Below are 16956 nucleotides of genomic sequence, written 5' to 3' on the forward strand. Positions count from 1 at the left end.
GTTTGATCTGGTTGAAGATTTTGAAGATGATCAAGTATCCTTTGACCCCGTATTAGCTCATCGAATAACTCGGGTAGAAACCGCATTGAAGAATATCAAGGATCCTGACGATCTCACCCTTGGATTAGGGGCAATGACATTATTTCCTACAGTCCGTCTGCCAGAAAAGTTCATAATGCCAGATGTGGATAAATTTGATGGGACTGGATGCCCTAGGACTCACTTGAAAATATATGTCGGCATCATGCAGTCTCAGGGTCTGAGTGAAGAACAGATGGCCCAACTTTTTCAGAGAACCCTAACAGGTCCTGCCTTACGCTGGTTAATGTCACTAGACTCGTCTCGAGTAAGAACATGGCATGAATTGATGAAAGAGTTCATTGGTCGATACTCCTTTAACACGGACATTGAACTCACAAGAAGAGATCTAGAAACAACTAAGCAGAAGCTCGGGGAAATCTTCACAGAATTCATTGCTCGATGGAGAGCTAAAGCCGCTCAGTTATGGGATCGACCTCAAGAAAAAGAGCAAGTTAAGATCATCCTCAGGAATCTTACTCCCAATTATGCCAAGTACTTGATGCCTCAATACTTGCCTACATTTCAATCTCTTCTTGAAGCTGGAAACCAAGTCGATGATGCCTACTCTTCGGGACTTTTTGGCAACTCGTCTGAGTCAAAATCCAAACACTTCAAATCCAGTACAAATTCCTTGCAAGTGGCCCACACCTCTTTTGCCCTAGCTCCTCAAGCCACTCAATCCTCACAAGCCAAGCCTAGGAGACAATTCTCCAATCTCGGGATGTCCCTTAGTGTTGCCTACCAAAAACTAATGAAAAGGGGACTGTTGACACCGTTACAACCCAAGCCGTTGCCTAACCCTCTCCCTCCAAACTTGGACAATGGGCAATTCTGTGAATTCCATCAAATGCCCGGTCATGTTCTGGATAGGTGCATTACCCTCCGCCATGCTATCCAAGACCTTATCGAACAAGGAAAAATTATCATACCTGCTCCTACCGCGCCTAATGTCAATACTAACCCTTTGCCTACTTTTCAAAATCAACCCCCTCATACTCTGAATCTAATATCCATGTCCAAACCTGAATCAGTTGACCCAGCTTCTTTTATCCGCTTGATTAGTCTTGATAGTGCATCTTTATTATGCCAGAATGGGCTCATCTGCCCTGAGACAATGACAGAATTGAAAAGCAAGGACAATATGAAAGTAATGGGTTATTCAGCGTCAAACAAGCTTGAATCAGAACATGAAGGTATGGCAAAAGCGGACGAGCCTGAAACATCCCTCATGAAGATATCCAAAATGGCATAGACCCTAGCGCTGTGTCCTTCTATTCAGAATCATATCCCTATTTTCAATTTTTTTCCTTAAGTGTCAGTTGCGTCAGTCTCCAAATTCAGTCAGTCAGTTCCATTATGTTAAGATTTATTTTTTAGTCAAGTTGGTAAGTCTATGTCTTTTTATTACAATAAAGTAAAGAAGCTTTTGATTATCATACGTGCAATAATAATGTGAACATAAAATCTAACATGAAGAATGACTCAGAGCTCACTAATTGAACTTGATAAATATTGGAATAGGAGAGTACACTCAAGAAGTGCATATTGGTACTACATTATCCTCAAAAGAATATGAGAAAATGATGAATTCATTTAAGAAATTCAACAGTGTTTTCGCATGATCTCATGAGGATATGGTAAATGCGAACACTATTTTACCTTTCGAATTGCACCAAAATGGATCAGAACTTACTGTCAAGAGTGAACATCAAAGCCAAAGATCATCAGGAATGATGTAATTGAAATTGTCGACAAAGATGCCAAGATTTGCAAGAAGGAATCCCTCATAGAGGATAAAGGATTTTCTCGGAGTTATAGAAGAAGTGAACAGTCGAATACGAAAAACTTAATCATATTTTATAAAAGAAGATTGAAAGCAGTTCATTCTTAAAAGAATATTGAAAGCGGTTTATTCTCAAAAGAAGATCTCGTTCGACAAAGTAATTAAGACATTGAGTTCCCAGAACCTTGACCAGATCAAGTAACTTTCACTAAAGGAGGCCTTTTTTGGCCAAACTATTCTTTTATCTTACCAAGAAAGAAAAATGACCCTCTTTAGCCCCTTGCAGCCTCTAAAAAAATTCAATAGTCTTTCTCTTTCTAAACCATACCAACTAACCTTGGGAGGGAAATCTTATATGAATTACGTTTTGACCTGATCCCAAAAAGAAAAAAAATGATTTTGGGTACGTAGGCAACCTGAGAAGTTACTTTAGGCCCGGTCACAACAAAAAACAAAATATACATTCTCTTAAGGAAAGTGTCATCGAAAGGGAAAACCCCCTGTTGAAATGTGTAAAAGAAAATAATACCAAAAAAGGGGTATTAGAAGAAGAGAATCAAAAGAATTGAAGGAAAAGAAAAGAAACCCAAACTAGGGGCATTGAAAAAAAAAGAATAAAAAAATGATGACAAAAATGCCTAACTAGGGGCATTAGAAAGAAAGAGACTTAAGAAAGTCGTCTAAAAAAGAGAATGTCATACTAGAGGCATTTTGGAAAGTTGAGCCTTATACATTTTCTTTCTAAACCATGTCCTAAGCCCACCTACTAAGTCCTCCTGAATGTTAATTGATTTGGTTAAGGTCCAGAGAACCAAAGGTTGTCAAGTTAAGTATCCAAGATCATCAAAAACAAAGAAGCCCGCTAAGTTGAAAATCCGAAAGGACGACTTAGGCAAAAGTTAGGGCATAAAAAAAAAAAATAAGACTGCTAGATTGAAAACCTGAAAAGGCGATCTAGGCAAAAATCAAGGCATCTTCAAAAAAAGAAAAACAAAGTCCGCTAGATTGAAAACCTGAAGAGGCGATCTAGGCAAAAATTAGGGCATCTTCAAATCGAAGGAAAGATCCCACCAAGAAAGAAAATTCAGAATAAAAGCTTACACAAAAGTTAGAGAATGTAGAAAATCGTTCAAGACAATGTTGAAGTTGAAGAAACTCAAAAGCCTTTCTTTTGAACATTACAAGATCTTTAGTAGTGTCTGCTAATGGGAAATGAAGATTCATTGACCACTTTAAAGAGGAAAATCTTATATTCCAATATTTATCAAAGCCCAGCTCAAGCATTTTTCAAAAAGAAATTCGAAAGAGAATGATCATTTCCTTATTGCACATATGATAATCTCAAGAGTCTTGAATTTAAAGGAATATCAATTCTTTTGTCTGTCATTTATTGGAGTCCGTAGTCCCTTTTCCATACTTTTCAAATGTAATCCAGCCCATCAGTTTCACAGTCAAGTTTCAGATGTAAGTCAACCTTGAAACTAGGGGCATTTTTGAGAATAACTTCGATTCTGAAATTTGCATTCTTGATCCCATGATCAAAAGGAAAAATCTTATTCAAAAGCTTAAAAGTCCGGCGAAGTCCAATCATAATTGTGAATCCAGATGCATGATAAGCCAATAAAAGGTCAATCTCTTAATCGTTGAGTTCGATAATACTGAATCTTTAATTGATCCAAACCCGAGAGCGTGGCTCCATTGAGTTCGAGTCCGAAAAACAAGACTCCAGCTCTTTTGAATCATAAAATGAGTTAATAGGATTGTTTAAGTTCCTGCGAACCCAAGCCCGAGAAACGTGGCTCCAGCAAGTTCAAGTCCGAGAAACGAGACTCTAACCGTTTTTGAATCATAAAATGAGTTAACATGATTGTTTAAGTTCGTGCAAACCTTAGCCCGAGAAACGTGGCTCCAGCAAGTTCGAGTCCGACAAGCGAGACTCCAACTGTGAATTAACAGGATTTTGTAAGTTCTTATAAACCTTAGCCAGAGTCCGAGAAACGAGACCCCAGCTTTGTTTAAATCATAGAATGAATTAACGGGATTGTTTAAGTTCCTGTAAACCTCAGTTCGAGTCCGAAAAATGAGACTCCAACCATTTGAAATAGGATTGTTTAAGTTCCTATAAACCTCAGTTCGAGTCCGAGAAACGAGACTCCAATTTTTAACAGGATTTTTAAGTTCCTATCAACTTTAACGCGAGTCCGATAAACGAGACTCAAACTTTTTCTTACTCTAAAAAAAACAAAAAAAAGAATTTTGATAGGATTTAATGAAGTTCCTACATCACCTGATTCTGATTGTGTTATGATTATCTCATTTTTTCAAATTTGTCATAATTCAAATATCGTATGATTGATTTCATTGCATATATACATTCCAGTTTGAATCATCATTGTCGGCGAGAGAAGATCTCCAGGACTTGACATTTGTTGTTATCGAGGAGGGATTAATCTCAATGATCCGATAGATTATTTCGTGAGCACCACACCATTGCACACACGTGCATGTTAGCATAAGTCAAGGAGAATTTTTCAAAATTCGAGGATTTGACATTTTTAGTCCAGGGAGAACTTACCTTCAAAGATCTGGATGCCCTGACGAATCACCAAATCAGACTGTAAAAATGAACTGTCACTAGCTTTGGCATTCGGATATCGCACTATCTACCAAAATAGATTTGCTATCTAGTTTGCTTCAACCCTCTGCCAAAGAGGGGCATCTGTAGACACCTCATTTTTGCACTCGCCTGATTAATCAACTCGTCAACCCGATCGCAATGGTTCCCAATGATGGATGTTTATTCCAATGCTTTATTTTATTACCAGATATGTTTCAGAAATTCGGATGAGATATCTCGAACTGACAAAACTTAGAAACCACGCTACGCTAGGAAAATATGACCCAAGGAACATAGAAATCATCATTTTGCAGATCAAAAAGAAGCTTCACGATAAAAATCACTAAAAATGACCAAATTACCAAAATACCCCTAACATCAAAACAACCCTAGAGCCTACATTACGCTTAGGAAAACCCATTCAAACACATAAAACAACAAATCGAAACCAAATAAATCATTTCGCTAATTTTCACAGAATTTGACAAAATTACGAAAATATCCCTCATAAAATTCACGACCATTTCACATAAAAATTTTCATAAATGATAAAAATCAATATTCCCATTGAATTCCTTATGAAAAACTGATTCCAAAACATCCTGGACCATTGAAAAACGACTTAAAACGTAAAAAATCATCTCCGAGGGCAAAACGATAATTTTATAACTTTAATAATTAAAAATTTTGAAATTAATAAATAAATCATTATATAACGTAAATTGAAACATTAAAGTCAATCAAATAAGACTAAAGTCAAGATATTAAAAGTCAACCAAGAAAGACTAAAGTCAAGATATTAAAAGCCAACCAAGAAAGACTAAAGTCAAAATATTAAAGTCAATCTCATAAGACTAAAGTCAAAACCCTAAATCAAAACCCTAATCTAAACTAATCAAGTCAATCTCATGAGACTAAAGTCAAAATCATAATCTAAACTAATCAAGTCAATCTCATAAGACTAAAAGTCAAAATCATAAATTAAAACCCTAAAGATTAAGTCCATCTCATGAGACCAAAATCTAAACCCTAATTGAAACCCTAAAAGAAACCCTAATCAAACCCTAATTCTCCTAAAAAACTTTATAAATAGGAGCCTCCACACCCTATTTTCGTATCAAAGAAAAAACCCTAGAAAAAGTAGGTGAAGAAGCCTCCACAACCTCCCCAAAACCCTAATTTTGGAGTCCCAACTCCTTACCTAACACTCCTACTTCGATTTTAGCCTAAAAAATACCAACCTTTCAAAAATACCACAAAAATCCATAATAAATTCAAAGCATCCAGATCCAAAAAGGAGATACCTTGCCTCGGAGATCAGAAATCAGATCCGGAGACAGAACAAAGCAAGGAGTACGGTACAAGGAGCAGTTTCACCAGATCTGAGGGAATAGAACATTTGCGTATCGAAGATAACATTTTTCTATTTTTTTATCTAGGTTTTGGTCATTAGCAATGTAGTCTTACTTGGGATAAGTAGAGACCGGCATTGGCCTAGCGGGGTTGGTGCCTAACACCTTCCAACCCTGTAACATGATCCCCGGATTCAGATTTTCTGTAGTAGATTAATTTTTTTATCCATTTTAGAGTCAGTTTGATTCCTAGACCATAATAACTAGGTGGCGACTCCCAAATCTTAAGGGTCAAAAGCGGATCCGCGTACCCCGTGGATCGAAGGCGCTTTCACATGGGTTAGAGGTTTTGGAATGGGCTATTTTTTGTGAGGATGATCTCTACAGTAGAGATCATCCTCACAAAAAAATTAGCCCATCCAAAACTTCTAGCCTCATGTTTACAAATTGAAAAATCGTGGACCGTTCATTTTTTGTAAACTATTTTTGATGGGGTTAGAAGTTTTGGAATGGGCTGATTTTTGGTGATGATGATCTCCTCATCGTAGATATCATTCTCACCAAAAAATCAGCTCATTCCAAAACCTCTAACCCATGTTTTGAAAAATGTTTTGCCAAAATACTTGTTGCTGAACATTTCCATATATATATATATATATATATATATATATATATATATATATATATATTATGACTAGTTGCCTCACTATCTCTATGATATTGTAGGAATATGATTGAATGCAAAATTAGGTGGAAAAGTTATGTGCTTCCACGTTAGCGTGCATGTGCCAAAAGTACATCCCTCTTGAAATAAAAAGGAGTGATTAGTTAGGTGGAGAGAATATTGCTGGAGATTTTTTTTTTTTTTTTTATAGTGCTCAGAAATTACTTTAATCTTGGTACCCATGGAATCAAGTTATTGGGTCATTTGCTTAACATAGATTTTTATTATAAGCGAAAGGTAATTCCTCAAATCACAACTGCTATATTGGGTCTATTAAAAATTCTCCCTTTAATTATTCTTTCTCTTTTAAGGCAAATCAATACATAAATAGTAGAAAGTGTAAATAAGAATAACCTTTAAAAAGGTCTTATTCCTCTTTATGGGAATTGATTACTTGATAGAAAAAACAATAGAAGAAACATCGTTTGAGTCTCTCTATCAAACAAACAGTTGAGATGGGAAATCCATTTTTCCTTCCCCGCTTAGTCGTACCATTGATAGTATACAACAAAGTTCAAACCATCACTGTGTGAAAACTGAAAAATAGACACGCTTTGATGAATTTTAGGAACTAAAATTCAACGGTTCAGAGCTGTTGATATTTTTTAGGTTCCCAGATTCTATGGCTTAGAGCTGTTGAATATCTCCTATCCTCAATTAATTCGTTCGTCAAAAATAAAAATTCTACAATAAAAAATTCAACATCTCGGCTCGTCAAATTTTATGAAATTCGACGACTTTGGGATGTCAAATATAAGCTTTTTTTCACATTGTGCGCGTATAAGGTTAGAATGTCAAACAAAAAAGGGAAATATTAGTAATTAGTAAATGAAGACATAGTAACCCCGCTCGGATTCAATAATTATAAGGTGGGGAATCAAAATTGATTCATATGAGAAAGTTTTGTTGAAAATATTGCAAACATTTCAGGAAATATACAAACGATAAGTTTAGGATTTTTATTTTATTAAAACCCAACATCTTTAACCTCCCTAAAAATGAATTTTAAATCATCAATTAATTCATGGATTCACCTCTTTAATTGACTAGTCTCTTATTTTTTAAAAAAATTTAAGAAAATTTTGTTACTACAAAAGAATGTGGGTTGCAAACCTAAGTTGTGGTATCAACCTCGAGGGTGTTAATGGGTACCCATTTAATTAAACTCAAAATTGATAACCCCATTAGTAAATCTCGTTTTATTGAAACTATTCAGAATTTGGTCTCTTGGAACCGAATAGATTGAAAATCAAAACACTAATGCCAAGGTGACACAAGATTTACTGTGATTCTCACAATTCTGACGTGGGGGTGAGCACATAACTGTAGAGTAAAAATCATCTATAGTTACGTATGTACCTTCCTTCAGAACTGTAAGAATCGCAATAAATCCTGTGTCACCTTAACACGACTCAAATCACAATCAATAAAAATTAAAAGGAATCAAGAATCAAAATCATTTAAGGATTTTTTTTATATATTACAATTAAAGTTCCGATTCTATTAATTTGATAATAAAAATCGATAAAAACCGTCTCATTGACATCCCTTAGTCCTCACAACTCATGCTTTAGAAATGGTAAACATTTTATAGGAATACATATCATTGACGACCCTAGGAAATATCATTCAAAAGAGCCTCCACAAACGAATTCCTTGTGGACCATGACCAAGTCCAAAACAGGCCCATCAATAGAGATCAAAGACCAGTGAAATGGTAAAAGTCAAACCATCGGTCAACAGGTCAAAGGGTGGAAATAAAAATTATAAAAATTATCGAAAATCGCGTTAAAAGAAAGTTAAGTAAGTCCTATAGTCCAAAGAATTTGGGACAACGCTTACCTCAAACGCAAGGCTGAGCTGGAAGAATGTTCTTGGGCGGTGGTGTTTGTAGAAAATTTATGTCAAATCCAAATCAGTCTCTAGGAAAAAAAATGTGTTTTCTTCTCATCTTAACCGTACGTTTGACAATTAGTTTGAAACGTCGTTTGAGGTTAGAAAGTTGTTCCAGTTGGGCATATCACATGGAGGAGTGATGGAGAGCAGCGGATCCCTTTATCCGCGGAATCATGCTTTAGGAGCAGAGGTTGCTTCCACGTTACATCTTTAACGATGTGGGTGATCTACACGTACCCCTTTACGTTTTGATAAAATATTAAAGATACCCTTATATTTTCAAATTGATGATATGCCCCCTTGACTTAGAACTTTGTCAAAGAAACAAATATAAATGACCTAAATACCCCCATCTTTAACCTTTTAGCGAAAACTCCTTAATCTTTCTTTCAAAACATATGTACTCTTCAAGTTACAAAATTAACCTATTCAATCTTATCTTTAGTCCATGATATTTAATGTCTTGTAGCAAAACTCTTAATTTTTCTAGTAAAAATTTATTGTTCTACTTCAAAAATCATATCTTGTTCATAAGATACGAATGTTGAAGGAGATAGAATCTTAAGATTGAAGATTAGTTTACCCCATAAATTTATTATCTTCAAACTATAAACTTGTCGAACAAATTAATTTCAACCACTTTAACAATTCGTCATCATCAATGTCTTACAAAAACCTAGGGCTGGCAACGGATTGAATCGATACTGAATCAGTGCCACTCCAATATTGATATGATTTTTTTAAAGATGCGCTTGATTCGATTCAATCCAAACACATACCTTATTTTCAAATTATCAATGTTCATAAAATTTTAAAAATATAAAATCATGTAAAATTTTTAAAAATCTACTTTTCTATTACAAATATAGAAGAAAATAAAAAAAATTCAAACATTTTTTCTATATGTATTTATATGAAATTAAGTATATAAAAAAAATTTGAAATATGTTCGGATTGAATTGTGGTACTTCTGAATCTGATCCAAAAATTCGATTTTTCATATTTTCTTGGATCGAATCAATTCAGACATCGGATATATTTCAGATTATTGCCAGCCCTACAAAAACCTCTTCATTTTTCTATAAAAAATTTTCATCCATCCATCTGCTTTTAGAAAAATTCTATCTTATTCTTGTGATTTGAAAGTTGAAGAGTGCAAAATCGAAAGGTTGAATACAAGAGTTAAAAAGAAATTGAAGGTGACAATTTTGGGGAGAAAATTAATGAGGCTCCGATTAGAAATCAAGATGAGGGCATTTAGGTCATTTACATTAGCCTTAGCGTGGAACGCGTACGTCAAGGGGGGGCATATCATCAGTTTGAAAACAAAGGGCATCTCTAATATTATAAACAAAAGTGTGTAGGGGAATGTCTAAATCCCCCTCGGCGATATACACCAACTAATATACTGTACAACTCTCGCTGTCTGAAAATCTGTAACGGAGACGTCTCCCACCGTTTGATCCACGAGAACCCATGACCAATCAAACCGCGTGACCGTTAGGATCTCCGTCTCCATCCGCATGGGTCCCATGCTTATTCTCCATCTAATAAAGGTTCGACACGTGTCCAGTGAGCCAAGTTGGACTAACGTTATATTCGGTTTCGGAATCTACATATTCCCCTGCCACTTCGCAGAAATATCATATAAAGCCTTTTAAGTGGCGAAGAGTGGGAGAAGCGGGATATCGGGAATCGTCTTCGCTCGCCTTTCTCTGCTTTTCTTCGTTTTCTAGGGTTTCGTTTTGGTTCTTCTGAAGCTGAGAATTCGAAATCTGTGGCATTTTTTCGAGGTTCGATTGTAACAGGTACGTTACAGATTCAGTAATATTGTTGAAGATCGTTTCTTGCAGGTAATTCAGCTTTGCATTTGATGCCGATTTCGTTAACGCTTCTTGTTTTGTTTGATTTTCATGTTATTGTTAATGGATCATTTTGTTTTGCTTGTTGTTCATGATGATTGTTAGATCCTCCGAATTCCAAGTTCGTTTTCTCAAATTTGTTTAATCGGTCTTTAAAATTTTAATTTCTGTTATTTCATTTTGTGTATTTTGTTGGAGTGGATCTGTAATTCTTACATTTGGCATGAATTATGCGCTTTGATTTGGTAGATCTATGTTCTTTTTTGCAGAAATTTCTTTTCTGAGTACAGATACTTATGTGTTTTTGGTTGATTCTCGTATTGAATGAATTGCAGAGATGTGAGTCCTAAATCATTCAGACGGTATTCTATGGAAACCTTTAGATCATGAAATTGATCCTATCTTACCCTCTGAAATAAGTAAAAAAAATTTTAGAGAGATTCTATTGCCACACCAACTTTTACTAAGATCACCCTCAATCATGGTTTTTAAACTCGGTATTGCTTCTCGTCTTGTTCAGCTCCGATACCGAGTCGTCTCGGACGAGTTTTCCGATACGCTTGAGACGTATCGTGAGATAACTCGAAAATTTGTATGTGAGACGTAAAACTCGGTCAAAAAAATGACTTTGTGAGTTGGTCTCGTTCAGCTCTGATACCGAGTTAACTTGGGCGATATCTCGGTCTCGGACGAGTTTAAAAACCATGCCCTTGATATGTGTGCTAATTCTTAAGTGATTTCATATGAATTAGGATGCTCTTTAGCAAAAATTGGTGTGGAAATAGAATCTAGATCTGAAGTGCCTTGATATGGATACCAAATGTTAGAATATATGGCTCTAAATGCCATTTACTGTTTGACTAGGTCACATTAATGATGGACCGTTACATATTGGAAAGGTTAAAGAACCTGATATATTGGTCTACACCATTCTATAAATAGAGAAGATATCAATGTGAATGATCATCAACGAATACAGAAAATCTCTATTTTGTTTCCTCATTCCTTGCGACAGTGACTTAGTCTTGGGTTTTATCTTCACTCCACTGTATACAATCGTGGAATCGGTGATTGATTACAAACTCTTTTTCTTACACTCTGTAAAACATGTTTGTTGACTCGCTTTATATTGTAAATATTTGTAAGAAAAAAGTAATCATTTTTTGCTACTTGAGAAAATGTTTAAGAGGGGTAACTTAAGGATCAATATACTAACAGATAAATAGCTAGTTTAATTGATGAGGCACAAAGACGATGGACCCACATATGGAGTTCTTGACTGGACTAACTTTGAATAAAATCCTTTCTCCAGGAGTTCTTAGAAATGAAAATATACTTTTTAGAACTTTTGAACAGGATGCGGTGTGGGGCCATTTTTGTCATTTTGTTAAGTTGAATTGTGAGATCTCTTAAGGTGCCACCTTGGTGAGGTGGTAAAGTCTGTATGGTAATACAACATACCTGGGATCAAAAGCCCACCTTCACCCTTACACCTGTAAAAGAAATGGTGGAATCTCTTGAACAAAACCGAGGGTTAGAATTTCTTTGGATTTAAAGGTTTTGGCATAAAACCAATTTGTAAAGGAGGGCTAAGTTTATGTTATTTTGGTTAATTGTTAGATCCTAAGATCACTGGTTTTGAGTTGGCAGCCAAATTAAACAATTATCTTAATGTACTATCCTTGGAACTTGCTTAATCATGGGAACTTTGAGGTCTTTTTTAAGTACTTTTTTCCGGTAGGAATTGGTGACATTCACTCTTTTAAGTTTGATATAAGACTTCAATTCAACCTCTGGTGCATACTTGACACTGCTGTCTGATATGTACCATATATATCTGGGTATCTCGTGTGTGGGGAATATGCACCATGTCTCTTGCATAAATGTTATCTTTACCGGTCTGCATGAAAACCTCACTTGAGGTTTTCACTTGAATGGAATTTGGAAGTGGTCCTGTATTTGAGCCCCAAAGTTAGCATCTAGCCCGTTTTTACGTTGTCATCACTTTAGCTGGAAAGCTTGGAATCATTGCATGTAATCATCCAATAATACCCCAACTCCGACAAATATTGGGTACGTAGCAGAAAGAAATTCAGAAGTTTTTGTTACCATCCTTTGAAGTTCATACCCACTCATGATTGCTAGATTTATTAGGTCTGTGTCCAGAAAAAAGACTTGGGTTCAAGACCAATTTTAAGCACTTATCCAACAGAGGTGTAATTTATATGCCACTTGGAAGTTGGTTACTAATTCCCTAAAAAGGGCTTACCCTACCAAATATTTTAGAAGGTGTCATCTTACTAAGTGGGCAAATTCTGTGTCTATACCACAGTCCTTGGTCTTCCCTAACACCACTACTAGCTTTTATTCTATGTTTCATCATTATCTATTTCAGATATTCCAATGCTTTGCAGGTTTGCTTCTTGAGAATCTTATTGGAAGCTTACTTTCATTTACTTGTTTGCACTTTCATCCATTTGATAGACTGGTTCATTTCCATTTTTATTTTTTTGATAAATAGAATGGCTCATTACTTGGTGGTTGTAAAGTGTATTGTTGGTATTAATGATGTTGAGGAAGGATTTGACGAACTTTTGAAATGTGCCTTCTGTATATATTTCCAGCCTGCAGTTATGACTCCAGCTAATGAGGCTTCAAAGAATAGTTATGACCATCACCACTCATCACATCCACCTCTTAACGAAAGAATTCTTTCATCCATGTCACGGAGGGCAGTTGCGGCACACCCTTGGCATGATCTTGAAATAGGTGCATAGATGATTGTTAGCCATAGCACCTTATTTTCTTTCTAAAACAAGATCTTATTGTTAAAACCAGAAAGGGTTGCTCAAACATTGCTTTCTCTTTCTATATAATGTCATTATTTTATTAATTTTGTATAATTTATCTTTGGATTCAGGACCTGGAGCTCCAACAATTTTCAACTGTGTAAGGACACTAAACTCTATTTATTGCAAACAGTTGATAGTTGATTTCAAATCTACAACAAATAAGGCAGCATAATGAAAATTGATTAATTTTTCAGTATCATCATTATGCCTTATCCAAAATTGGGCAATATAAAAATTTTATAATTCCTAAAATTAAATTTGAAGAAACATTTCAAACTATTGCACTGAATGGGAAGGGAATGAATGTGGGAAGAGAGAGCAAAGTCTGGGCTGAGGGATTTGTTAAAATATGCATCGGTTCTTTACATCATGGACTATAGAACTTTTCAGAAAAAAAAAAATGCATCGGCTCCTCACAACCAAGAAAGATCTGCAATCAGATGATAGCACTTAGCCATAACCACCGATTTATCGTGACTGTGAAATCCAAAATGCTTATGATTCATAATGTGCAATATGCTACGTTTACGGAAACCATTTCCTTGTAATGGGTGGGATAATAAGGAGGGAAAAGAAACACAACTATAACTACAAACATAGCTTACTATGGGCCCTGTCCAAAACTTCCAATCCTACATTTTCTAATATTTTTTGAGTCTTTAAAATTTGAAAGGCTTGGATTCAGGTCCAAAATGTCAGTATTTCTTTCTTAACCTTTTTTTTATTTCTTATTTTCAGGTTATATTTATGTCAAAATTTTCTAGCTATTTGTTATTGGAAGCTGGAACCTCTTTTTTGATTTGTGTAAACTTTTATTAATGAAGGAAGAAAGGGAGACTGAGATGGCCCTCCAAACAAGGATTGAAAAAAGAAAAGAAAAGTGAGAAATAAGAGAAACTAAAAAAGAAAAAACCTACAGTACAAACGTAAATGTCTACGTATCACAGATAGAATACAGACCTTTTAACTGGGAAGAATTTGGGGGACCTTTTAATCTTTAAGAATACAAACATATGATGAAGTTTTCAGTAAAACATGATAAATCTTGAGAGTATTGGCACCCTAACTTTTAATTATTACACTCCAATTTTTTAAATTATTTATCACACCCCAATTTAAGATTAAAACACACCCTTCAAACATTACAAAGGTTTAGCTCAGATTATAATATCTACATTACAAAACATTATAACACCCTTTCAAACAATTTCAGTAGTTGTTTACAATTATGATTAGGCTCATATAAAATCCTAAACCCAAAAGATGGCAATCTAGCAAAAATAAAATAAAATTAGAGAGCTTATATTGGCACCCTAACTTTTACTTAATTCTCAACCATTCCCTTAATTTCTTTATTTTTAATTGGGGTGTAATAATTAAAAGTTGGGGTGCCAATAGCATCTCTCTAAATCTATAAGGTAAATGAAGCTCATTTGATCAAGTTGGATTTTACTTATTTCCTTGCTAATTCCTGCAGGTTGTGGAAATAGGAAAAGGGAGTAAGGTGAAATATGAACTGGACAAAAAAACTGGGCTGATCAAGGTTGGTGGTGATCAAGAAACCTCTAGTCGACCATCTTCTTTCCCAGAATTCTTAAGATATTCATGAGGCGTATTATTTGAAATATATCTGTGCAGGTTGACCGTGTATTGTACTCATCAGTTGTGTACCCTCACAACTATGGTTTCATCCCACGAACTCTCTGCGAGGACAACGACCCCATGGATGTCTTGGTACTCATGCAGGTATGCTTTATGGTGCACATTGCCATTGAAAATACATGTTGACAGTATTTAATAGGAATATTTTTTAATTCAGAAATCTGAAATACTAATGAGCCTAATAGAATCTGATAATGGTTCTTCTTGATGTTCCAAACATTTCCAGGAACCAGTTCTTCCGGGTTGTTTTCTTCGGGCTAAAGCCATTGGTCTCATGCCTATGATCGATCAAGTACTTCTTTCCCCCACAGAAATTAAATAATGTTGTTTAATCAATTAAAAATAAAGTTTAATAAATTATAGCCTTGATGAATACAGGGAGAGAAAGATGACAAAATAATTGCAGTATGTGCTGATGATCCCGAATACCGACACTACACTGATATTAAGGAACTCGCACCTCATCGCTTGGCTGAGATCAGACGCTTTTTTGAAGACTGTATCCTCTTAAAAAAGTAGAACCACTGATTTTATGCAATGTTAGAACCAAAAAACGCTCAGCATTATGGTCATTTTTTTACTTCCAACCAATCAAGAAATACATTTTGCATTATTTTTGTTTCTCTTAACAAATGGAAAATCAGATAAGAAAAATGAAAACAAAGAGGTAGCCGTGAACGATTTTTTGCCAGCTTCTAGTGCCTACGAAGCTATCCAACACTCCATGTAAGAACTCTCACTTATGTATTCTCTTTGTTGTATTTCTCATATTCATCGTTCTGCACTAGGCAACATTACATGTTCATCTCTGATCAAATGGATCATTGCAAATGGTGATGCTTTAGTAATGGACCTCACTCGGTCAACTCAATTTTGGGCAATGGCCCGTCAAGATCTTGTGCTTGAGTGCGATTTGTAGATAGAGACGGTTCATATTGACATTTAAATTTGTGCAAGGTGGCACGCGTTACTTATTTGTTTTCTTTTGTTGTTTTTGAAGGAATCTCTACGCTGATTATATTGTAGAGAGCCTGAGGAGGTAAGTTAGTTCGTTGAAGATGACAGATTGGTTGATACTCATCTCATATGTTGGGTTGGAAGAACCTCTTTAAACTCTATATTACTCTCAGAATGTGCATGGTGGTGTCACTGAACATGCGCTTATACTAAGTTTTGTAATGGACAGAATTCTACGACATTTGTGATTGGTTTTATTTGATTTTCTTGCAAGAAAAATACGACAAACAAACGTGGTACTTACCATCATAGATAATTTACATTTGACAGTCATATACTTTAGCTAGTTTGTGCTTATAAAACCTTATCCCAAAGATGTGAGTCTTCCTTTTCTTCTGTGAAGACTTTCAACTTTGAACATTTCCTCTAATTGGAGTTGTAGAAATCGTCCTTGATTAAACAGGTTCAAACTATTTCAATTGATTTTCTCAAAGTTAATTACAGTTGGATTCTAGAGATTTTAAACATTGGAAGGCTGTTGAATTTTGATAACTAATATTTTGGATTAAGTGCAAAACAGAAGGAAAAAAAAATCTTCACTATTAATAATGAGAGAAGGTGCAGTAGATGTGGTTTAACACCAAAATTTGGATTTCACAAATGCCCCTACTTTTAAATTAAAGTTAATATAAGTAGGGTCATTTTGATTAAAAAAAATCAATAGAATTGCAACTGATCAGATTAGTTAGTTTTCAAAATTACAAAAATATACTTTTACTGTATAATCTTAAAAAAAATACATATATTTAATCAATATTTTAAATTACAAATAAACCCTTTTGATACTTGTGTCACTTCTGCATGTGCCACCTTGTAAAATTAAGTGTGTGTTTGGTAACACTTCTGAAGTCTGAATAGAGGTGGTCCATCTTTAAAATTCAGACTTTAGAAGATTTATTTTCATTTGTTTTAGTTCAGATTTCAGATTTCAAAACTAAAATTCAGAAGTTTTGAACAAGCAATGGAGGGATGTTGGATAAAACTTCTGAAATTTGATTTTTTTTATTTTTAAAATATGCTCTTCAAAATCTTAATTTCTATCACTTATTATTTTTTTATACGAACTTTAAAATTCTTATTTTTAACTTTTCTATCCCCCTTCCTCTACAA

At 34.9% G+C, this 16956-nt stretch overlaps 1 protein-coding gene across 1 annotated transcript; it reads left to right on the forward strand.

Moving 5' to 3' along the window:
* Positions 1-10070: 10070 nt before the first annotated feature.
* LOC147384619 (soluble inorganic pyrophosphatase 4) lies at positions 10071-16041 on the forward strand. Its single transcript, XM_086425770.1, has 9 exons — positions 10071-10261; positions 12940-13084; positions 13236-13264; positions 14645-14710; positions 14806-14913; positions 15056-15121; positions 15208-15328; positions 15474-15555; positions 15830-16041. Exons 2-9 carry the CDS (start codon positions 12949-12951, stop codon positions 15870-15872), a joined length of 651 nt encoding a protein of 216 aa, XP_086281896.1. The 5' UTR covers positions 10071-10261; positions 12940-12948; the 3' UTR covers positions 15873-16041.
* The last annotated feature ends 915 nt before the right edge of the window (positions 16042-16956 follow it).

This window comes from Akebia trifoliata, chromosome 15 (genome assembly GCF_017979445.1).
Source record: "Akebia trifoliata isolate Shusen 1 chromosome 15, ASM1797944v1, whole genome shotgun sequence".
In the NCBI taxonomy this organism is placed as follows: domain Eukaryota; kingdom Viridiplantae; phylum Streptophyta; class Magnoliopsida; order Ranunculales; family Lardizabalaceae; genus Akebia; species Akebia trifoliata.